Raw genomic sequence first — 24,399 nt, forward strand, 5'->3', positions numbered from 1 at the left:
GCCGTTGATATCTCGGCGTTGCCACACCCTCAGTTGATGCGACAGACGTCGATGGCGAAGATGGTGCTGGACACCATGACAGGACTGAAAGACCCTATCGGTGAGAGGCTGCTGCCTGCTAGTCCTCCAGCCAAGGGGGAGTGTGCAACACATACGCATGCATATACATATACTCAGATGCACACACATATACGCACATATGAATTTGATACATGGTCGTGAGTGCGTTCCCCGTACCTGCAAACCGCCCAAATACGAGCCGAGGGCTCAAGGGCTGCCAGATCGCCTATAAGCACCATCCTACCTCGCACTTACACACACGTATACGCACATATACACATACACACATACACAAGCCTAACGCCCAACGGCATGTGCCTGTGCAGCAGGCCTGCTGCATCCAAGCACATACGTTTAGCTGCCTGTTGGCTGTCAACACCCTGCTTTAAACCACACTAGCTGGCTTGACCTTTATTTCAAGTTGCAGCCGTAATGGATATCTTTTTTCCCGCCCAGAGAGTGCCAGCCCTGATTTTGAGAGCCGTACACCGTGTCGTAGCTTGCCCTGCCTGAGACATGCCTGCGTGCCTTCATGCATGTCGACATGCGTGTATGTATGTTGTTACAGGGTGGTTAACTTCGCCAGCGGCCCCCTTTCCCGTCTGCCACAGCTTATGTTACACTTCCTCGTAATAAGGCCCTGTTCGTCACGTTACAATACCCCGCATCTTGGCAACCGGTTAGAGTGAGCTTCTCACAGCCTTGCTTGGTGACCTGGTATGAGGAAGCGAACAATCAGCTTCAATTACATAGTAGTATACAAGCACCATCGGAAGGCCATTATTTCGGCAATCCAGGCAGTTGCCGTCGACTAGCTAAAAGCCTATGTGGAAACTGCCTATATACGTTGCAGCCCCGCACAGTTAACGGCGCGATACACATCGGTCCAGGCCCCACACACACCTGCAAACAGTATGCCATTGTCATACAAACAAGACTTTTGGCCGAGTGGCGACACACCAATGGAGTTTTGCCGACAAGTGAAGTTAAGTGACAATCTGATAAAATGAATATGGCGCGTCACCCCTTCCTAATCCGTCGCTTTGAAAACTGCGACACATCGTATCATGAGGTCAGTCCGCCACATTCCAGCCAGCTGGGCTCGACCAAATGATGTATGGATGAAGAGTGCAAGTTGTGAATGCTAAATGCAAGCGGCATACCTATCGTATGCGTCAAATCAAGGATCACACTAAATTTACCAGTCTTTGTGATTGCGTGGAGACCGGCGTGAAATCTCAAGCCAAAAGCACTCCAACGCACAAAAATAGGGGGCGACTGGGGGTTTCTTAGTTAGCATGCAGACCGGACCGCAGCCCGACAACCCTGGTGCGGTTGCCGATGTGACAAAGACAACAAACACACCACGCAAAGAAACCAGAACTCGTGAGAAGTGAGTGGGGTTAATCTCGCCACAGGTCTCATAAATGAGCCGCAAGCACCCCCAATCAAAGCGCCGGGAATTCAGACAGCTCGGCAACCAGCTCGATCAAATGCCCCCTGGAACCCTGAAATGCAGCCGGTCCAAATATGTACAATTTCACAACACCACCTAAAAAAATTATTTTGAAGCGGAGCGAGGAGCATACTACTCATCCATGCACACTAAATGTACAAAACCTCGGCGCGCACGAGAACGACCTGAGGAAGGGTAGTAGTGCACCGCCGCCTCCGAACAATCCTCGGGTGGGACCTATCGGTAGTCCAAGCCATACTAATGTTTCCTATTAGTGTGCCAATCCGCGCAAGACGCCATCTGCTATCTTGTGACACAGCGCAAACTAAATTACCCACAAGTCCCAATCACCAATCGCACTTGCCAACCCGTCATCGTTGCCATACCACAGCCGTGGAAGCAGCAGCAGCCCGTCCATCTGGGGCCCCCGTCGGCCGTCTGCCCGCAGCCTGCTTCCTTACGATAAGAAAATGACCATTATTAATGGGATGCGTGCAGCAGAAGTTGCTAATAATGGTGACAGGCAATCGCAAGGCCAATACATACTACGTGAATTCGCCCCACTCACACATAAGAAATCCTATACTTTTTTTAAATCCAAGCCAGCGTTGGGATTGACTTAGCCAGCTGCTCGGTCGCCACAACAGCCGATGGACTTACAACTCGCAACGGCACCACAGCCGGATGAGAAATTGATGAGGCCCGCTGGGGCCGCTGCGCCGCAGCAACGCCAGACAAGGCCTCAGGATAGGGCCCCGGGGACCCAAAGAAAGATGCAGCCGCAACAGCCGTCGGATGACCCAACTGCTCGTGCTGCTCCGGGCCATGGCGTACCTGCACTTGCCAGCGAGGCTGGTGCTGCTGCCGGGGCTCGGCTTCCTGCGATTGTGTTGAAGGTTGCGCTGAAGATATCCCGTTGCGCTGTTTCTGTTGCTGGTTGTGGTGGACATAAGGAAACTGCCGGTGCGTGTAGAGATGCGGCTGCTTTGACTGTGGTGGCGGCGGGCCGCTACGAGACGGGTCCTGCTCCTGTGGCGCAGGCTGTTGCTGCTGCTGTCCAACTACGAGGTGCCCTAGCGATACGCCCGCTGCCCGAAGGTGTTGCAGCTGCTGTAACTGGTGGACGGGCACTGGCTTGGCGTGGATCCGCACACATTGTGGCTGCTGGGTGCCTGAGCCCGACACAATAACAGTAGTGGGCCGTAGGCGCGCCGGCGGGTGTTCCTCCTGCTGATGATGCTGCCGCGGCGGTTGCGAATTATGTGCCGGGAATGGATGTGTGTGATGGCGGGGTTTATAGTCATGAACGCGCAGGTGCGGTGTGTTGTCTGTGACACGCGACTGGAGAGGCTGCTGCTGCTGAGTCAGCGGCACATGAACGTGCAGCGATGACTGTGTTGGAGCGGCCTGCCGCATGGCGCCCGCTGCGCGCTCGAGCTGTTGCTCAGACGGACCCCGGTGGGAGTCTTGTTGCTCTTGTGCTGTCAGCCGCCGGCTGGGGCCCGAGGGAGCGGGCGATGATGATGGCGGTGAAAACTCCCGCTGTTGATTTGACGGGCGCTGTTGCTTCTGTTGCTGCTCCTGATTTTGCAAAGGACCTGCGACCGCTGCAGACGGCGACGGTGCAGCTTCTGCTCCCACTGCCAGACCTGCGGCTCTTACCTCCGCGGACGATATACGCCTCTGCAGCAACGTCGACTGGCTTACGACAGGCACCTGCTGCTGAGAGCGGTCCTGCTGCTGTTGGCTTAGGCAATCCACCTGATCTCGGCCCCGCTTGAGATTCCAGTCCCGTCGCAGAAGCAGGAGCAGCTGACGCTGCCGGTCCAGCTCATCTTCATGATGTTGCCGCTGCTGGAACGGCCCACCGCCACCTCCAAGCGGACCATCCTCGCCGTCATGACCACCTACGGCAGCGATCTGCGCAAGCCATGCCGCTTGCTGCGCCAATTTTTCCATAAACAACGTATCTCGGCTGCCGACTCCACCAGCCCCTTCTGCGTCACCGCCAAAGTAACGCGCGAGCGCCGGCGAGGACGCACATAGTCTTGGATGCTGCGACTGTCTCTCGTCGCCTCCTTTGCAACCCTCGGCCTCTTCCCAGTCCGCGTGCGGTGGCTGCACCCGCTGCCGCTTCTTCAGCTGCAGTCGCTGTGGGGTTTTAGGAATGCGACTGCGGAAGACGGCCTCGTCTGCAACCATCGCTTCTAACGTGACTGAAGAGTGATTTGACTCTAGGACCTTTGCAACACCTGCCACCGCATCCACAGCATCCAAATGCTCGCCGATAGCCATATCACTGGAAGGCGCTGCACCACCGCTGCTGCTGTTATTGCTGCTGTTGCTGCCAGCAGGCCTGTCTCCAGACCCACCGCGTCCGGTGCTGGGCGGAGGCGAGATGGCACGGCCGCCAGCCGTGCGGGGGCCTAAATCCTGGGCCAGGGGAGCACCATCGCTTGCGCCATCACTACCCGGTGCGTGGTCGCCAGCCTCGTCCGCCAGCCCTCTTCTTTCTAGGCTTTCCCTCTCATACGAGGGCCGTTGTAGGGAGGCACTGCAACGCGCTCCGTCGCGCCACGCACAACGCTGATGTGGCTCCGCAGCATCCCCTCCAGCAGCTTCATCATCCACAGCTCCCACAGACACCTGCTGGGGCGATGGCGACGGCGACGCTCCACGACCTGATGTCTGCGGCGATGGGACAGAAGTCTGGTGATGAGAATCAGATTCTCCCGGGGGCTTCAGCTCTGAAACCGGTCGCCACGGACCTGACTGCACCGAAGGTTCAAGCGCCCCCACGGCACTACCACCGTGACAAGCTGCTGTCATCGCTTGGCCCCCTTCCGTCTTGTCACCTTGATCCGAGTCGGCTCGCAGTTGCTGAGACTCCAGGCCGACAGTCGCCGAACCACTTTCCCGCTTGACACTGCACGGCTGCTCTTGCTGCTGGTGTTGCCATCCGGCTGCACCGCCAACAGCGCTGACGGCTTCCGACCTGCCCGTAACACTGGTGGTTATGCAGCGGTCCTCGCCGTCCGTGCTTGTGCACTTGCGGGCGACGGCTGTGGCGGTAGCAGCGGCGGTCGTGTTGGTAGCGGTGGTACTTGCAGAGGGCGAAACTCCCCATGGCATGGCGGAGGTTACCACTGCGGGCTGCGGCGGCTGCGGCGCAGGCGCGCAGAGAGAGGAATCCGCACCGCCAGTAGCCAAGGATGCAGCGACGGCGCCGATGGCGGGCTCGACATGCGAGCTTGAGGCACGCCCAGTGACGTGTGGTTCGCCCGCGGCGCTGCCGCGCATTGGCATGGTCCGCAGGGCGGCACAGCGCTTGGAAACTGGCTGCGGAAGCTGGTTGCGGCCGCCAACCGGCCGATCAAATCCATGTGTCTGCTTGTAAATACCGCATGCGTTGCACTGCAGGTAGACAGACGGGTCGGGGAACCGAGATGCACAAATGCAGGGTCAGGCAGGTGCGTTTTGTGACAAGCAGGGAAAGGAAACTGGTTTTCACGCTCCCTCAAGAAGTCACGGGACGCCGGACAAGGACGTGCAACATGCAAACCCGGCCATGCATAATCGCCAACCATTAAGATGCTCCTCTGTTACACAGGCAAGAAAGCACAGCCCCATCTTAACCAAGCCAAATCACGAGCAACCCACCAATCAACACGAAATTAACTCAACATTCGGTAACGTGCAAAACAGCCACACCAGCCCACCCACACTACTACCAGTCCGATATTGCCCAGCCGCCACACATAGCAGACACGCACCATTGTGCAACCGGTCTCCCGGTCCTTCCTCCACAACGGCGTCTGTGTGGTACCGCAGTTGGCGCACAGCAGCGGGCCCTTGTGATTCCGAGGAGGCCGAGGAGGCGGCGGCGGACAGCCTGACGCGTGCCGCCCGCTGCTGCCGCCGCCCCCAGCAGCCGCCGCAACCAATTCCATGGCCGCCGCCGGATCGCTGCTGTCGCCGCCTCCTGCAGGGCCCCAACCCTGCAGCTGCTCCCGTGTATGCACGCGTTCTGTGCCATCAGCGCTGCCCGCTGCATACCCCCTGGACAAGGGTGCTCGGTGATGCTTTTCCGGAAGCGCCGCACCCGGTGTTCTCGCTCCGTAGGCCGGCTGCTCGTGACGGAGCCGAAGGCCCTGCTGGCGATCTGGGTCACTACTTCCGGGTAAAGCCTCTGCCGCCTCCCCTGCGTCCTGATGAGGATGATGCCGCTGGCGAGCCGAGCCCAGCATGTCCTTGTCGGGTCCCAGGGGAAGATGACGACTGCCGTACTTATCGGTGTCGGTACAGGCGCCGCCGCCCCCCTCGTGTTCCCCGCCACTGTCGTTGCCACCACCAGCGGCGACAGGGCGTGCCTGCCCTTGCACAGCCGCGGCAGCGAAAAACCTTAAGCGCTGCAGGGGATCCATGGCCAGCAACAGCCGGGCTGCATCTGGCTGTGTGAGCAACCTCAAAAGCGCCGCCTGGCTGCCGGGTGGACCTCCACTGCCGCCGCTGACTCCCGCTCCAGCTGGTGGCGCAGTTTTGGCAAGATGGTCCCGCTCCTTGGCTTGGCGCGTCTCCGAGGCGTCCCCGGAACCGGCGTTCAGCGGCGAGGGCGGTGACGGTACCAACTGTGTAGCGAGTAGGTAGGCGGGGACGCGTGAGCGGATGAAAATTCGGGGAGGGCGACGGAAAGAAATACAACATAAAAGGTAATGGGCCCTAGACTTAACATGCCGCGACCCAAGACAGAGCGGCCGCGAGATCACGGCAGGCGCCTGGACAGATCTATCTAGGTATACTGCTCGACCAGCCGCATTACGGTATTGACGTGACCCGAGGGATAGGAAACTACAGGGCACAGCGCGCTGGCTGAAGCTGCGCAGGAAACGCACCTTCCTGTCACTTTCTGGACTCTGCGGATCGGAGGCCTCCTCGCCGTCGTGCTTTCGCCGCCAGGTGTCATCAGCGTCAGGCTTAATTGCGGCCGTGGCGCCGCTGCTGCCGGTTCCATGTGCCAAAGCCGCAAACGGCGACACACTGCGAGCCGTGGTCGCCGTCCCCGCCTTTGCCGCTTCCTCCACCTTGATCCAGGGCCCGCCACTCTTCGCCCCAGCCTCGGTCTGGCCTGTGCCGCGTACCTGACCTGCTGCTGCTAGCGAAGCCAATACTGCGCTAAACTGCCTGGCACCATTCACTCCCAACGACCACGGGGCCACGAGCAGCGCGCCAGCACCGGCCTCCCGCGTGCCAGGCTTCGCCGCTGCATCAACTGCCTTATCATGCAGCTCATCTCCGGTATCACAATCGTCGCAACAGTCCCCAGGTACGACGCCGCGAGACATGCCTTGGCGGCTTCGAAGCTCCTCGCCGTCTGGACCATCATCGACGCGTTGCGGCCGCTGCGGTGAGCGCCGCTGCTGCTGCCGGCTCCGTGATCTACGGCCGCCGCGGCGCATCTTGATAAGGAAAGCCGCGACCGTTCCCGCATCATCATCTTCATTCAGTTCCGGACCCAAACTGAACGCAGGGCTCAGCGGTCCGATGTTAGCATCCTCAGACTCGTCTTGCCGAATATCGCCGCCGCAGCTGCCATCATCTCTTTCTGTTCCTCCTCCACGGATGCCGCCGCGCTCGGATGCCGCACCCGGGCTCAGACCTGGGAGAGGACCGCGACTTCCACTGGGCTGCGCACAGTCATCATCGTATGCGCCGTACTCTCTCTCGTGCCGCTGGTCCTCGTCCGGGGACAGGTAGTAGCACTGGCCAAATCCGTAGCCATAGGTGTAGCCCGCGGCACCACCGGCTTGCCGATCTGCTCCACTGCCATTATACCTGTGCACAACAAACCCAGCGGGACCGCTGTCAATGGTACGGATGCTCTGTGGGTAATACATGGGACACCTACGCAAGCGGGTCACAGCCGTTTACCAAAGGCGCCATGTATGTGATGCCTGGCCACAGCCATCCCTTCACTTCTCCGGCTTGGCGGTACGACACGGTAGTAATTGGTGGCATTCAAGCCGAACACTAGCACAGAAATTGGCCTTTTCCGTTCGGCAAGCATGTGCTTACAATTGTCATAAAATTACGTACTCGCATCTGTACAAGGTTGCATTTTATGAGGAGAAACATCTGTATATGTGTACAAGATGGGGGGCAACACGCCGCTTGTATGTGCGCTATGTATGCGTCTACGCCTCAACGAATTGTGCGTCCGCACGTATGGGGTAAAAGACCATATGGGATGGCTGGAAATTCTCACCTTAAAAACGAGGCTAGCATCTCCTTGTGATATGCGGCGGCGGCATCCGAGCATGACGGCGTTCTAGCGATCTTAACACCCACCGCCGCGGTGGAGTACGGCTTCCGCTGCTGTACATTGCCATTACATTAGAAGGGCGGGTAGGCCACAAGCGGTCCAACTTCAAGCTTCGGCGGGAAAGGCGAGCAGCTAGCTCGCCGGTAAGAAGATTGACAACAAAACCTAGGCCGCCGCAAATGGCAAGCCGCTAGTGGCCCGTTCCCTGCCTAGCGACCCCGTTGGAAAAACACGCACGGTGAAATTTGCGCAGCTGCCAACACTCCAGTCTCTTAACCGACGAACGCGCCCAAATGTTATTGAGGATGCAAGTTACTCTGTAGCAGCTTGCCATCCATAGCCCTTGAAAACTCCAGATGCGAGGGTCAGGGCAATCCCAGAACTAATTCACAGTTTATGGCACACCGAGCCACCAAAAAGCGGAAAGGGGGGAGGCGTAAAGTGGTCTCCTTTAACGGCGGGGGAGAGGGAAACCCACCTGTCGAGCATCAGCTGGTTCGTTGCCGTAAATGACCCTTTCGTGGATTTTACGTGTCGACTTGCGTGTAACCTGACCTGGTAACGCACGCGTGCGGCTGCACGCAGGGCAGGGTAGCCGTCATACCGTTGCTTGACAAGCAGGGCCTTGCCATAATGTTTGCATAAACAGCAATGGTTTTAACAGCGGACACGTTGCCAGCCGAAAGCATACGGAAGACGCAAACCCGGCGCTATTTCCTAATCAAACTCGTAATTATGACTTACCTGCTATCACCACCAGGCCCACCACTGTTTGCGCATGTGCGTCGCGACGACTGGTTGAGCTGCGCTCGTATTAACTCCACCGGCCTTGGGAATAGTGAAGAGGGGCATAAGACGTCAAGCAAGCACATGTCTTCTTCCTCGTGTAAACAAACGCGAGGGCATCTTATGGCTGCATTTGCTCTCTACCGAAGTCACCTGTGAACTCCGCGCGACTTCAGATAAATGCCACACGCGTTGCATAAAAGTTCGCCAGCCTCCTTCCTCCATAGAGGTGTCTTTGTTGTATTACAGTTGTTGCAGGCCTGCGAAACGCCGAGCATCGAGGTAAGCTATCCAGGTAGTTGGCTAATGCCTTCCGAGGAAGCTCGGCTGAACACTTCGAGAAGAAAAGAAAACCAGGATAGCGCGTGACGAGTTAAATATACTCTTCAAGCATTCCAACGACACCATCGCGCGTCTTTATCGAAGGTGCGGTTTACCCGCAGCTGCCCGCTGACCAAGCCGCGCAGCAAGAAAGCAGACCCCAGCATCATTAAACCACCCTACCACGAACTGCAGACTTTTCCACCAAGACAACCAAGGTGGCTGTGCTGTTCTCGGGAGAGCTTGTTCGGAAAACGTTCCCTCCCATACTTTTTTTGAGAGCAAGTACAACTGGCAGACTCCTTGGGCCCTTGTTTTTGATGACCATGAAGGTAACTCTTATCACAGAGAGGACAAGACATCCTTGCGGAAGCTGTCGCAAAAGCGATGTTTGCCGAGTCCAAGTCGCGAATACCAAAGAGATGGTGGCCAACTTTACGCCCAACTTGTCATCCCTCCAGACATCGCTTTTCTTCCTATTCAAAATGACAGGCTACGCTAAATTCCGTGCCCTGAAGTTGCGGATGTTCCGGCTCGCATTCCCCCAACAAAACCAACCCCAAACAGGGCTAGGGGCGTGACCTACCTTATCGGGCTTCTCGCTAGGTTCCTCAGATGAGCTCTGAGGTGCTGTATGAGGGACAATCGCCGCGTCTGTGTCCATCCTGGTCGTCCGACTGGTAGAACGGGCCTCTGAGAAGCCAAGGGGATCACCTTATCCTTGCGCTGTACAAAGCGCCCTATCGCGTTCAGTTGAAGAGTGCCTAATCACGACAGGAGAAGATGTGTTCGGAGGCTTTCCGGAGATATATCAGCAAAAATTACAAATTTCGAGCGCCTGAAACATAAATCTAATACCATAGTTATGAGTACAAGTGCTCTAGTATTTTATTTGGAATACCGCGGCAGACCACTATCTTGTTCAACGTCCGGAAATTCCGTGCACGCTGCACGGCACAATGGTTTGTCGGTCATTCAGGTGAGGACCATCTTCCCTGGCTTTGGTCAAGTTGATGAATGCCGCTATTATTTCCTGGTCCACTGTTCGGGCGATTGAAGTCAAAAAGGTGCTGCGGTGCGCCAAATGCTAACCGCCAATAGTCAAAATAAGAGCTAAGATAGAATGAAAGCGATGCAAATGCCCGATCGATCGCCGACTCAACTCAGTATTTATGCTAGATTTATCACCAATCAGCTGTGGTAAGGAAACAGCATTAAGCATGCCGTAAGGGCCGAACCGGGGCCGGACCCATAGCACTTGTCTAACTGGGCTGCATCCGCATTTCACGAAATGCACGAGAGTGCAAGTGTTACTAGGTTCCGGTAACTTTGCAAACTCTGGCCTTTAGCATTGTTCACGGAAGAGCCGTTCATCGCACTTTCATTTTTCGACGGTGATTTTGTACGGGAATATTCGTGTCGATAACGCTATTATTGATAACTATACATGCGGCTGATACATTGGAGCGTCTACCGTTTCCGGCAGTGGCGGGCGGCGCGAAGCCAGCGATCGTATTGATGGAAGGCGGATGACTGAGCGGGATTGTGACAATCCGCGCCGATTGTTCCAAACAATTCTTACTATGAATGCATGTTCTACGATCTAGCATAGACACCTCGGCAATTATTTAGGACAAACGCCAAACACTCCCTAACGTTCCTGTGGACGGTCCTCGACAGAGCTCATAGACCTAGACGCCGCCAACAACAGCCTACAGGATTCTTACGCTTTAATCATACTACATCTCATAGAAGAGAGGGTCATTTGAGAAAATCCATGGTACGTCAATGTACTATGCACGACGATACGAGCGGTGACGTCAGCCCAAGAGGTTTCATAGGCCGTTGCGCCAGGAATAAGTATCATACATGGCCAACCTAGTCGCCGTCTACTGGATCCACACTATAGAGCACATAACATATCAGCTCCAATAAAGCATCGGATGCCTTGACGACACTTACCTGAAACTAAGCGTCGTACTTATGCTGCACGCGTTTTGCCCCATATATCACGCAAAAATTACGCAACGATAAAGCGTTTTTCCTCAAGCGGCTCAATCCCAGCTCTGTTCAGTTTATGCACAACCAGAGCCAGGCAATCCACTAACTGGCAAGACATTTTCAGGCGTCCCTATATCGCCAAGACTACGCGCAAAAACGTCAAAATTCGAAGACAATCCGACAGCCTCAAGTGCGTGTCGCGGTGGCGCGGTTTCCATCCTTTTTCCTGCTGACCTCCGCGCGCTATCAACCTATTGAAGATACCTGCCTATCGCAAGTTCCCTCCTTTTCCCTTATCTTTCCATAGCTTCCCTTTTCTGTATAGCCCCAATTCTCCGCCGGTACGTCTTCCCTGAAATAAGCCAGCGCAAACCATTCCGTCCAGCCCAGCTGCCGACCCGCCAAGGACACTTAAGGGGACAAAAAGTGCCCCGCCTCACCTTGCTGTGGATGCCGCCACAAAGCCCTTCCCTTAGAGAACGTGCACACACCTCCCGTCGCACACCACCACCACACGCCGATTCCCGCCACACGCCGATTCCCGCCATACCCCTTTCCCGCCTTCCTCCACCTTTCCAGCCCTTTCCCACCCAAGTCGCAACTGGCCCCCACACGACCCCACACACCGCATACATCAGCGCACGCTTGCGACAAGCCCAACCGCCAACGCCAACATCCACCACTGCTGCTACTGGTACCCCATCTGCTGCTGCTTAAAACAGCCATGTAAGCACGCACGCGGCCGCCATCGCATTATCGCTGATCTTCCCACGGTTTCATGAGATTCCTAAGCAAGGAATCGCGCGCACACGCACACGTCACACATACACACACGTGCCATGCACGTCAGTTCCCGCCCCCGGCTCAGTTCAAAGCCTCGCCGTCGCCTCTTGGGTCATCCTAACGCAGAACCGGACCCACGGGTCGCTTCCGCTCCCCCTGCTGACCCACTTGGTAACTGCAGCCACAGCCGGCCCTCGTGGCCGTACTCCTGCGCCTCCCCGTGTAACGCCTCCACCAACACCTCCAGGGAGGGCACCAACCAGGGGCCGGGACGGTTGAACACCCGAAGACCATCCGCCACGATGACGCGCGCCCGCCGCACCGCCGCTGCGCCGCTGCTCCCATACGCCGCCGCCGCCGCCAGGAGGCGCTCTAGGGCTTCGATCGCCATGCGCCGTGATTCGGCTAGGCCAAAGCCGCACAGCGCAAAGACCAGCACATCCGGTCGGGCCTCTTAGCGATCAGCCGAGGTCGGGGATAAAGGGGGGGTTGGGGGCGGGTGGCGCGGCGTGGAGGAGTGTGTGTGTTGTTACGCAGGCGGCGGGCAGCCGTGCACGCGGCGACCCTTGGAGGATCAGCACCACCACAATATCACCAACACCAGCTTCAACAGCAACAGCAGTGGCGGCGGGCCCCTTCCTCCGCCAGCACCACGACCGCAACTGCCACCACGGCTTGCCGTTTTCCTTAATTCCTGTCCCCATTTCCAGCTACCGTTCCCATCACATCAGTGCCGTCACAATCACCATCACGCCCGGGTCTTCCCCTGGCCTCCTTATACCTGCCAGCTGCTGGGGTGTGAAGGTCGCCGCCGCCTCCACCCTGCCTAGCACGTCCCTCCCCCCAGCCAGCTCCACCAGCTGGGGCACCCAGCCACCCGCAGCGAACAGCGGGTCAGGCCACTGAACCACAACCACACGGGCCCGGGGCCGACCGCGGGCGGAGTCCGACGCTGTCTTAAGCCGCCGCTGCATCTCTGGGGAGATGGCATGGAATGTGCGGGTGTGCGGGAGGATTTAGGAAGGGGGGTCGGGCTAGGAGGAAGAGCAGCTGGGCAGTGCGCACCGTTGCAATGAGCAGCGCCAGATCGGGGCGGACAGGGGAAGCACAGGTTTACCGCGGCAACTAGGAAACGGGACACACGAGGGATATACACGCACACACACACAGAGTCCCCATACCCTACTAGGCTTACGGGACACACGAGGGATATACACGCACACACACACAGAGTCCCCATACCCTTCCAAACTCCCCTCCTTCAAAGACACACACCTAGAATCTTGGCCTCCCCTTCTCCTCCCAGCCCCAGCGTCTCCGAAACAGCACGCATGTCCACCCACACGCCCTCCATTTCCAGAGCCGCCAGATGCACGATAACAGGTTTGTAACCCAGGAGCTGCTCCAAGGAAGCCAGAAAGTGGTCGGGGGTGAGGTCTGTGCCCAAGCCCTGCCGAGAGGAGGGACGGAGGGCAGCGCAGCAGCCGCAGCATACCATGTTGGATCTTGACTTCATTGTGTGCGTGCGTGCTGGCTGGGGATGGGGACCAGCAGGGATTTAGCGGTTGTAAATCCCCTCAGGGGTGTACTTCTTGAATGTGAGCCTTCGGGAGATCGCGTGGGGTCGCGTTAAAAGCTCGCCCCCACGCGACAGCCATAAATGCTTACAGCAGGCGGTGGCTGCACTAGGAAGTGAAGGAAGTGATAAGCGGCGGCGGCGGTACTCGTGGAACGGACAAACATACGGACAAACAAATGGACAATTGCGCATTGGGGACCTCCCTGGCCTCGTACAGTCGTACAGTCGCTCCACGCCGAACCCACCTGCATTTGGGTCAGGATGACTTCAGGTCGCAACGCTATCAGCTGATCCACGTCCGTACGGTACGGCGATAAGCCCTGGTCCAGCAGCGCGGCGCCGCCGCCGTACCAACCAAGCGTCCGCATGGCGCCGCTACATGCCGTCTGCAGCCAAGCCCGCGACACAGGCACACAGAAACACATGTGACTCCGTGTTTCCTGAGAAGCATATACATACAAACGTACAGATTTCAATGAAATTGGCTTCAACAGCCTCCAAATGTGTAAAAAAACACAACAAATCCACCATCCATCAACCCCCCGACCACCCAACTACACACGCACCATGGCTGCATCCATATCCGCGGGCGACATCTCCCCCAGCTTGTCTGAGGTGGCGATTGGCAGCCCCTGGAGCTCTGCCCAATCACACTGCACAACCGGAAGTAGACGTAAGCACATGCAGGAATGCAACAAAATTGGAATAGGACGGAAAGCATGAGGACGAGAAAGCGGGAGGAGGCAGGCAATCCTGTCCAGGAACGAGCAAAAATCGGGCAGTCCCATTCCTTGACTAGACGTTGGCACAGCGTTGAACAGCGGTATGGCAGTGTACGGCGGGCGGTGTACGGATGCCGTGCAGCGCAGTAAAAAAGGGTTGTGAGCGATGGCATTTGTGCGGGATCCCGGTTCCGCACAATCCTAACCTTGCTCCAACCCAACAAACTCACATGGCAACCCCCAACGCGTTCATACACACGTACGCCCCCGTCCGCGCGGCTGGCCCCAATCCTTCAAAGGTTGGAACTTCTAACGTGGCCACACGAAAGTGGGACGGGCTGGGACTGAATTGATCTTGCTTGGCTCCCCCTCAACGCCTCACCCAAGTCTCACTTCATGCGTCCTGCCGACCAGCAATTTGGCTGCGCCCAGCGCGTGCACGTAGTCGGTGGCGCCGGGAAGGAGCGACAGCACGCGCAGGCCAGGTACCTGAGATGGTAATGCCTGCCCTGGCTTCTTCCGTCCTGGACGCTGGGTCTTCATGTTCGGAGTCAAATGGCCCAGGATATGTATCCGGAGATGTGGCCTATTAATTGACTGATCCCCTGGTGTTGCCGGAGGCCATCAGAGGACGCCTGGCAGCCCCGTCGGAAAACCGGGCAGCCGCCAGTCACGAATTGTAGGTAAGGCATGCGTAGAATCGCCACTGAGAAATGCAGCTACATAATTAGCAAGGTATCTGATTTCATTGAGGTTGGATAGACGCATAAGGAAACTAAGTTAACTGTCATGTACGATGATGAAGACAGGATCAGAAACGAAAGATAAGCGTATGGTTTCGGCCGACATTTTGCAGCAACCTTGCGAAGTATAGAAACGTATTAATCTATGGTAGCACGCGAACCTCAAGTTTGTAAAAGCGAGTTTTTAAGGATTTTGATTGTGACAGCTAGGCTAGCTGCCTATGGAACCATAGCTGCATGGCTGTGCCTTATTCGTCGCATACATAAAAGAACTACATTCTTAAGCCGTTCTGCCGTTGTGGGGTTGAGAACCTCGACTGTCCGGGGCCGAAGGAATGGGTCAGCTGTCGTAACTATGAGAAGCGTTCCATCTATGCCGGCTGTAGGAGCGGGAACCTATATTCATGTTAAGCACAGGTGGTCAATAGACGAGCTTGCGATGAATCATCGTTTCCTGAGCAACCCTAGGAGCATTGAGTCGATATTGAAGGCTGAATGGATCGGACGCAATAGTGATTGCCAGAGCGTTTACAAAGCGACTAACGGCTCAGCTCAGCCACAACTCACTACTCTAGAAGCATACCAGACCAAAGATAAACGCTCGCTCATTCCAATTTATTGACGAGTTCGACAGTCGATCAGCAAATACGGAAGATGGCTCCACTCTATCCAGAAACCAACTATCACGCAAGCACCAGGCGACAGACTGACCGGACAACATTTTCCTCAACAGTCGATACTGGATGGAAGCTTGGTCGGCTATGGTTCGGTATCGGGACGTCAGGTCGCGCTGGAAAAACCCTGACCTTAGCTCGCATGATAATAAACCCAAAGTATGCAGCCATATTCACCGATTACTTGCTAGACAACAGGCAGGTGTGTGCATGCCGACGCGTCTGTTGTACTCCTGATCGCGCACGTTGCTGCATGCAAGCCGGCAGGAATGCTGGTATGGTCCCTTTCACACACCTTTAGTAACCGTACTTTTGCAAAGGCTGCCGTGCACTTAAGAGGGGTTTTGATGTCCACGCCTGGAACTGCGCTCTACACACACAGAGAGAGGCAATTCGCTGTCCTTCGGCACCAGGATTGAAAACTCCTTTCATGTGTTGTATCCTGTAAAGGTTTTCCGCAACGGTTTGGGCGCCGAAACCTAACTGCCGGTGGTTAGCTCGTCCACTCCGATTTACCAAACTCCAATATTACTAACTAACACCCGTCAATTCCGCGGTTGGTGCTTACAGGTATTAACTAATACTGATATTAGTTTAATTGCAGCTACTGTTAGCTGCGGCGGCTAAGCGACTACTGTTAGTCGTCCGCCATCTAAATGCCGCACTGTTGCGGAAGTCCATGGGCGCCGGCGGATCAAACGACTACTGTTAGTCGTCCGCCATTCAAGTGCCGCACTGTTGCGGAAGTGCATGGGCGACGGCGGCTAAGCGACTACTGTTAGTCGTCCGCCACCTTAATGCCGCACCACTGCGGAAGTCCATACCTGCGTATGGGCGGGGGTTTTACTTACGTAAAGCTGGGACCTGCGTCCCAGTTTCGTCTGACCGAGCGAGAGTAGTTCCTGCGAACTACGGCTTCTGGATTCGGCGCCGCCCAGTCGTACTGGGAATCCTTATCGGCGCGAGGCCCAAGTGGAGTCACTGATGACTACTTATTCAAGACACTTGTCTCAATCGGTATCTTTCGATGCCCCCATTATGTGGTTGTGTCGTCTGAAGTCTACAACATCATGGATCTCCTTCGGATTGGAGCGGTCTTGTTGAAGACGCCTGTAATTGTAAATCACAGGGAAATCTGCACAAATTGGAATGCACGTATGGCTACACAGACTCAGCCCGGCTTTCCTTCGGGGCACCCGCAGGGCCCGGGAAGATCCTTCAGAGCTTAGGGAGCCGTGATAGGGAAACTCCAAACGTCTCTCACTTTCTCACAGGGGTCTGTCGTTCCCTATCAGTAATCAGCAAAGTTCTGTGCAAACGATCAACAAAGACACCGCCGCATTTCATTTCATCGTTTTGGCTTGGGTCGCCGCCACTCCTCCAGCTCGTCGTGCGCCGTACTGCCGTACAGTGTACACAATCATATGCTGCCATGCTACAGGAACTTGCTGCGGTTATACGGGAGAATGGCCGACATCCGTCTGTATGTACGCCAAACATCGTAATCTCAAATTCGCACCTGGTTTTGGGAGACCGCAGGCAGAGGGCATGAGGCGCGTAGAGGGAAATCTTTGGGTTGGACCGCAACGAGCTTGGACTGCGTTCATAACCTGCACTACGTGAGAAGGAAATGGCGAGCTCTGGGTGGCACTGGGTGGGCTAGGGCCCTATATGGGCCGAGGTGCAGTGGACGGATATGTTGTAGTAAACAGACGGTGTTGGCGGCGTGGGTGTTAAGAGAAAGGGTCTCACACTGGGTGTGGTCGGATGGCCGGGTGCGGCGCGACCCATGCGCTTTCCTCTCACCCATTTCAAAAACGTTGAGCAGCTGAGCAACCACCTCATCCCAACTCCTTACTCCCAGCTCCCATCACACGCAGTGGCCCCTGGAGCACCCCGCTGACGGTGACGGTGAGGGAGGCAAGCTGCACCACTGTCAGTGCACTAAGCGCAACCGCCGAATGGCGGATGAGGCCCACCGCCGCCGCGGCCATTTCCGACAGCCGCACCAACGGGAGCACCAAAAGCGACTGGCGCAGCTGTCACGGAGGCCGAAAGGGCCAAATATGTGCGGTCCAGGCGCTTTATGAGGCAAGCGTACGACGGTACGGCGAGAAACGTACAAACTGTATGGAGTATCACATCTCAATTGTCATGTACTGTACTGTACAGTAGTGATCTCCGTACGGGATACGTATTGAGAACTGGTGTGTTTGGACGTGTAGGACGGATGAATGGAGGGATGGGGGAAGGAAAGGAGGGTAAGGTAGAGTATTGAAGAGTTTTGGAGACGAGGCTTTGGATATATTCGAATGAAGGCGGCAATAGTGGTTGTTTGCAAGGCGCTAAGGCGGTGGCGTCCCCGCCAACCACTCTATAACCGTCCTCCGAAACCACAACGCCTCGCAACACCCTAACAGCAGAAAACTTTATTCTGTCGGCTTGAGGTGCGTTAGAAAACCCATAGCTTTGCTGCTGGATATTAAATTCTATAGTGGAGGTGACTGATGTATGGCAAGTGTTAGTAATTTTCTGGGGTTCATGATGGAATTGACTAAACAGGACAAACTTGGGCCGCTATAATGACCTTGTGCAACTTCATAACCAGTCTTACTACACATTAGGCGGACGGGTGCCCGCACCGCACGAGCTGCATGGCGGCTGCCCTGGTGGGCTGGACAAGCAACACATATCGTGGCCAAATAATTTACCCATACCTACGCCAAAAAAAGAACGCACGTTGGCTGACGCGACCAACAGCTGCCTGCAAAGGCTTCCGGGTGTCTTGGCTTGGCTCCGAAATGCTCGCCCATCCGGTCCGCGGTCTCTCTCCCATCCACTCCTCGGCCTCGCCTTCATCGCTCCTGACACCGGGTGGTTGGCGCTCCCTTTCAACCTTCGCCTCGTTCCTCCCGGCCCCGGAGGGCCGGCCAGGCAGCCGCTTCCCAGGCCCAGCCGCCTCCGGAACGGACGCCCCTGGCAACCGTGTGCGAGTGATCCGGGTACGAATCGCACGTTCGGCGGCTAGGTTTCGGTTTCTAATCCCAGGTGCAGCCCAGGCGGAGACACAGGGGGATACAGCCCCTGGCGTGGAGCCGCAGGACGCGCCAGTCACCCCTCCTTCACCAAACAAGAAACGCCAGTCAGAGGATAAGAAGCAGAAGCAGCGGCAGCAGCCGAAGCAACAAACGCGAAATAAGCAGCAGCAGAAGCAAGGGCTGGCTTCAGCGTCAACCTCCAAGAGTCTCACCGCTGCACCAGCTTCTGTGTACGTGTATTGGGATCTGGATAACAAGTACCCGGAGACTTTGGATCACCGGGGCCTAGTGGACAGATTGAGGTGCGGGAGGAGGCGGGCGGCAACTGGGCGGGGGTTACGGAAGAGAGGGCGAGGGAGGGGTTGCCACTTGCTGCGACTGAAGGCGAGGGAGCAGGCGGGGATGACGCCTCCTCCTTGGTCCCGGTGCAGGATATCACGCACCGATTGCCGGACGTGTTCCTGATCCGTTGTGGTGCTGGCGTTCGATGGTCGTAAATGTGCAGATGGTGCTGGGTTGGGGGCTTTGCTCGCGTTGTTATGGAGGTGCGGAGAGTCGCGGGCAGCCACATGGGCTGTGTGGACCACCACATTCATGCATGCACACACGCACACGCATTTGTGCAGGCGAATGCTAAAACCGTTCGGCAAGGTGGCGGCTATCTGGGCATATGCCAACTACCAGACGTTGAACTTCGTGCCGGATATTTGGGAGGAGGCCATGATCGAGGGCATGGAGGTGAAGCGGTGAAGATGTATCGCCCGCAGAGGAAAGGGAAAAGCAGGGGGGGAGGAGAGGGGGGAGGGGACCAGCGGGCCACATGAAGGGCGGAGTGTCTTGCCCTAGAAGGACCCCCCACCCCGGGATGGGGATATCCCGAAGTTGCTGTGGATGATCAACTGCCTTTCGAACTGGGCCGCGGGTGCTTTTATTATGATTTCTCCAGGGACCCCGCCACCGCTACCAGCCGGCGCTCTCCGGGCGCTGCCACCTTCTCCCCACATCCACTCCACTATGGGTGGCTCTAGACGCGTTCCCCCACCGGTATCTCCCTTCCCCCTTTGCCTCCCTTGCCCTGCCATGCCGTGCCGTGCCGTGCCGTGCCCTCTTTCGCATGTTGGGTTCGTCGATTCTTGCCCTCCCCTCCATCGCCTTCATTCCCCCCGTTCCCCCGTATTTCGCTCGCCTCATATTTCCACTGCGGTTACTTCTCCTATACCCGAGTAACAGCACCCGCTGCTGGAGTCGGTCCCCAGCGAGATTCGCTGTCCCGTGTGTAACGGCAAATTCCGAGACGAGGAAAAACTCCGGAATCACTTCAAGCAGCTGCACCAGCGTGAACACAACAAGCGACTGGCCCACAAGCCCGCAGCAAAGAAGTACCTCAAGTCGGAGAAATCTGCAAGGCGAGTGGTAGCGTGCAAACAGGTGGCTCGTGTGTACGAGCGTTACGACGGCTGGGGTACTCGGGCTTACGGCGGACGAAGGGTGGGATGGTGGGTGTGAGCGGGTATGTAGGCCGCGCCACAGATGGTTTGTTTCCGCGCTGTGTTGCGTGTTTATTGTGCATGCTGTGTTTTGGGTGATGCCGTCTCAATTGCCCCCAACATACTTATCTGCTGCGTAGAGTGTTGGCAGTCTGAGTCGGGGTCGGGAGCACACAAGACTAACCGACTTGTGCTGTGTGCTCCCGACCCTCGCGCTGTGTTTCGGCTTCGGCCCCCGGCCCTCGCGGCCCACAGTGTAATCTAAGTCATGCTTATCTACCTCTACGCATTACGTGTACTGAAATCAGCCCCACGCACGCCGTTCTGTGGGTGCGGGTGTTGCTGCTTTTTGTCGTTGTTGCTAATGTTGCTGTTGCTAATGTTGCTGTTGCTGCGTACTTGTATGTGCATGTGTGTGCTGTTGTGGCTTCTTTTGTTGTTTGCCTAAGCCCCCAGGTACGAGTCGGCTGCTGTTGACGTGCTCCGCAAGAAGCGTGGGTACGACTTGCAGGGCATCCTAAAGAGTGTTGGAGTGCAGGTCAGGCCCGTGCCCATGGGCAAGCAGAAGGCGGATGTGGTGTTGCAGAAAGACGCTACCGACATGCTGCTGAAGCTGCAGCAGAAACAGCAGCAGAAGGTTGAGGCGGTGATGGAGAAAGAGGTGGAGAAGAAAACGGAGGAGGAGAAGCAGGGGGATCACACCGTCCCAACGGTGCGTATGTATGTATGTATGTATGTATGTATGTATGTATGACTTAGGTTACACTGTGGGCCGCGAGAGCCGGGGGATGTATGTATGTATGTATGTGATGAACATGCGTAAGGGAGGAAGTGCACGCACGTCTTATACCTCATGCACGGATGCAAAGCAGTATGAACACAGAGCATGTTTCGTTGGTGGTGTCAAGGACGCCCCTCGAGGGGCAGGTGAGGTTGCATGAATTTCACCCACTCTTGCAAGTGCGCACACACGCACACGCACACACACTACACATTCACACCAACGGCGTCATGGCGACGTATCGGGTGTTTCCATGGTGCACTGCCCCTGTTGGTGTTGATGCCGTGGTCTGGCGGGTGGTGGTGGTGGTGGTGCTAAAGGGCTCCGTCTCCTCAGGGGCTGTTTACAAACAGGTTATGGATACGACAGAACCAAAGAGCCCTTTGGGGGCCTCTCCCTTTTTAGGCCTATTAGGCCTTCCTTTAGCTTTGCTTTTGGCTCAGGGACATGTCCTGTACCTTCGATTTCAGGAGCGCATGTCCACGTCACCGCAGTGTTTCATGCTTTTCAGGGTGCGTTGCTGTGTCTTGTGTACTGTTTTGCTGTTCTGATTGTCGCTGTCCTAGTGCCGCGCGAAACAAAAGAAGGCGACAAAGGAAAAGCCGCACAGCATTGATGTGCATCACCCCCCCTCCTCGCTGGCTCACCCCCTGCCCATCGCTGCCTGCCTCCTAGGCAACGGCCACCGCGTCTTCCACCTCCACCTCCACCTCCTCCGACGGGACTGCCAACGCCTCCAACACGCCCGCCTCCGAAACCACGTCCAGATCCCTCCCGGCCTCCAAGCCCCCCTCCACCTCCCCCGTGCTAGTCCTGGTGTCTGATGATCACGATTTCGAGGCCCTGCTCAAGATGTTCGTGGCAGCTGGATGGAAAACCGTCACCGTGTCGAACTCCGAGTTCCAAAACGCGCAAGCCAGGCTGGATTGGGGCCGTTTGTGCAGCCGGGTTAGGTAAGGGCGTAGTACCCTTAAATTGCAGGACCATTATAGGGCTTCTTTTCCAACTGACGTGATGATTCCTTTTAGCATGAACAACTTTTCTAACCTCGTGATCAAGTCCGGTAGTTGCATCCTTGGCCTGTGCTGCCTGGAGGCCGAGGGTTCATTACTTGGAGTTGCGTTCCTGGCCCCCTCACAGCTCGTCACATCCCGCCGTTTGGTGCGCAGTGTTTCATCCGCTAGCTGGGATGACTTAGCGTATCTGTAGCAGTCAACGAGCTTGCAGTTTGTAAGCAGGGTTACCTGGCTGGCTAAGTGTAGGGATGTAGGGGCCTGAATGTGAGAACTCAAATTTTGTTTATTGTGTCACTGTTTCACTACGGCTCGTGCCTGCCAGGTCGTGCATTCCCAGACCTGCTTACCTTCGTTTTGTAGTTCAGCCGACAGCCCAGGCACACCACCAAGCACCCGCAAACCAACGCCGGCTGCGCACCGAATGGGAGACTGGATGGGCGGGTCGCATGCTTAACAACACAAGATAATCAGGTCTGCTAGCTCACGCAAAACGACGTACGGCCCTGATAAACAGAACTTCCCACACGAAGGCCTTATGCCAAAGACTGACTCCGCATTTGCAAATCAAACCCGCATGAGTTGACCGCAACAGATCCGTTGCTGAAGGGCGAGATACACCCCCCTCTTAACGGTTGACTGTTGGGAGAGATACACCCCAACGACGCGGCGTGCCGAGGAGCCGCCAGCGGGGCGGAATAGACAGCTGCCACCGGATGTGATCGCACCTCGAGCAACGGTTATATGCTCCCTCAGCGTCGACGAACTGGGGCAGTCCAGCTCCCGAAGGCCAACCGTCCGCCGGTAAGACCCTGATGATGAACACACATACATATATACATACATACATACATGGTAATGCTGGCCTACCAAGCCGCTCAAATCCTCCGCCACAATAGATGGTCTTCATTCGTTCGCTTCTTACCTACTCACCTAGCTCTCCTTTTCTATAGCTACCAACCAACCGCGGGGTGGCGACGCGCGACACTGTCAAATCAGACCCTCTCCTTTCGCAACACCTATCAGCTCAGCCTGGTTAGTTAGTTAATCATCTAGTTCCCAACTGAACCCAGGTAATGCCAATGACCTCGAGGAAAAATGTGCAGACGTTGCAGCCCCTGCACGATGACGAGTTTGGGCCTCATCCTCGTCCGGTCGGTCAACACAGCCTTGTGTGGGAGCTTGGCAGTAGGAGCAGGCCGCCGCCGCCGGCACGACCACCACCACTGCCACCCGAAGAACCTCCAAACCAATCATCCAGGCAGCCGCCATTGTAGCCTGTTGCCGCCGGCACGGCTGCCGTAAATACCTTACTGCCGCTGCGTGCAGTAAGTGGAGGCGGTAGTGGCGGCAGCTGGTGACATTGGCTGTGACAGGCGCTCAGTACATTGGAGAGCGCTCAACACTAGACGTCCTCGTTACATGCCGCTCCCACTCGGCGGCCCAAGGTGCACTCTCTCTCTCTCTCTCTCTCTCTCTCTCTCTCTCTCTCTCTCTCTCACACACACACACATACACATATGATGCAATCTTACGTGCAGACCCTGAAAGAGAGTCTCTTGTATGTTTGGGTTAAGAGCTTGGGCAATGCACGCACACATGCATTCGCATACCTGTCTGCTGACCTCCCCCATTAAGGACCATTCATTCCCACATACTTCGGCGCGCGCACGAGCTACTTTTGTGAGGTTAGCCAGCTAGACAGCTTAACGGTTTCATGTTCCTGGGTAATAATGACGCAGCAGCACAGACAGGCCCCAAAACAACAACAACCAGTCCAACAGAAGACTGAACGGAACGGCCCTTCTCCGAGACACGTATGCAGCCAGTACAGCAGACCATCCGCCAGTGTATTGAATAGGAAAACGGAGTACGTCGGAAGACAGGGTGGCTCTTTGAGGGCAAGAGCATGGCATACGAAGCTGGGAAGAGTCCCTAGCCATCTCAGATCCCCCAGGCAAGGGAGACCTCGACGGGGACCTCCTTCGGGAGGTTCGCCGTGGGGCCCCCTTGGAGCGGAGGGGAGAGGAACGGACAGACCAGGAAGTACAATGTGCATGTACTTATACAGCATACCCGTGGAGAGGTCCGGCCGGTTGGGAAGCACATACGCAGCCGCCTCCCCACACCTGCACCCACCGCAACCCACCGGCACATATTCTCTACCCCCACCACCCCACACACAAAAAAAAGTGCGTGCGTGTGCGCGCGCGCGTTTAATATTAACCCAACATCGCGAATGATACCAATGTACCAAAAGCGTTTCCCGCCCGGACACCGATATCGCACCCCACCGTTGCACCTGCACCCGCCGCAGTCCCCACGACGCCGCTGCCGGATGCGTCCAGACTCAGATCTCAGCTGTGCCAGTACCAATTCGGTGCGCCAGCTTCGCTCCACTCCGCTCCGCTCCGTCCTAACTTTAAAATCCATCGTCGTCAAGTCCAAGAAGGAAAAATCGTGCTCAGTCGCAGGTGTCCTCACCACTACATTTCGTCTCGGTTCCCGACACGTCTAGGTCTCCACATTCCCGTCTTCTGCTTACACAAATGCACACGTTAACACACGCACACACACACACACGCGCGCGCGGGTGCATGTTCTAATCAGCATGCCGGCCTGAATTAACCCACATG

At 56.5% G+C, this 24,399-nt stretch overlaps 2 protein-coding genes across 2 annotated transcripts; one reads left to right on the forward strand and one right to left on the reverse strand.

Annotated features, from left to right (window-relative positions):
* Positions 1-1,570: 1,570 nt before the first annotated feature.
* VOLCADRAFT_120238 (uncharacterized protein) lies at positions 1,571-14,570 on the reverse strand (the record flags this gene model as incomplete). Its single annotated transcript, XM_002946227.1, has 11 exons — positions 1,571-4,930; positions 5,290-6,144; positions 6,409-7,395; positions 8,314-8,390; positions 11,865-11,967; positions 12,049-12,177; positions 12,584-12,702; positions 13,002-13,176; positions 13,551-13,691; positions 13,872-13,958; positions 14,421-14,570. The coding sequence occupies 11 exons, from the start codon at positions 14,568-14,570 to the stop codon at positions 2,108-2,110; spliced, it is 5,646 nt and encodes a 1,881-aa protein (XP_002946273.1). The 3' UTR covers positions 1,571-2,107.
* Positions 14,571-17,115: 2,545 nt separating this feature from the next.
* VOLCADRAFT_102871 (uncharacterized protein) lies at positions 17,116-24,391 on the forward strand (the record flags this gene model as incomplete). Its single annotated transcript, XM_002945871.1, has 11 exons — positions 17,116-17,125; positions 17,309-17,355; positions 18,369-18,784; positions 19,109-19,220; positions 19,713-19,978; positions 20,426-20,681; positions 21,426-21,703; positions 22,520-22,567; positions 23,003-23,091; positions 24,081-24,143; positions 24,282-24,391. The coding sequence occupies 11 exons, from the start codon at positions 17,116-17,118 to the stop codon at positions 24,323-24,325; spliced, it is 1,629 nt and encodes a 542-aa protein (XP_002945917.1). The 3' UTR covers positions 24,326-24,391.
* Between the last annotated feature and the right edge of the window lie 8 nt (positions 24,392-24,399).

This window comes from Volvox carteri (assembly GCF_000143455.1).
Source record: "Volvox carteri f. nagariensis unplaced genomic scaffold VOLCAscaffold_1, whole genome shotgun sequence".
NCBI lineage: Eukaryota > Viridiplantae > Chlorophyta > Chlorophyceae > Chlamydomonadales > Volvocaceae > Volvox > Volvox carteri.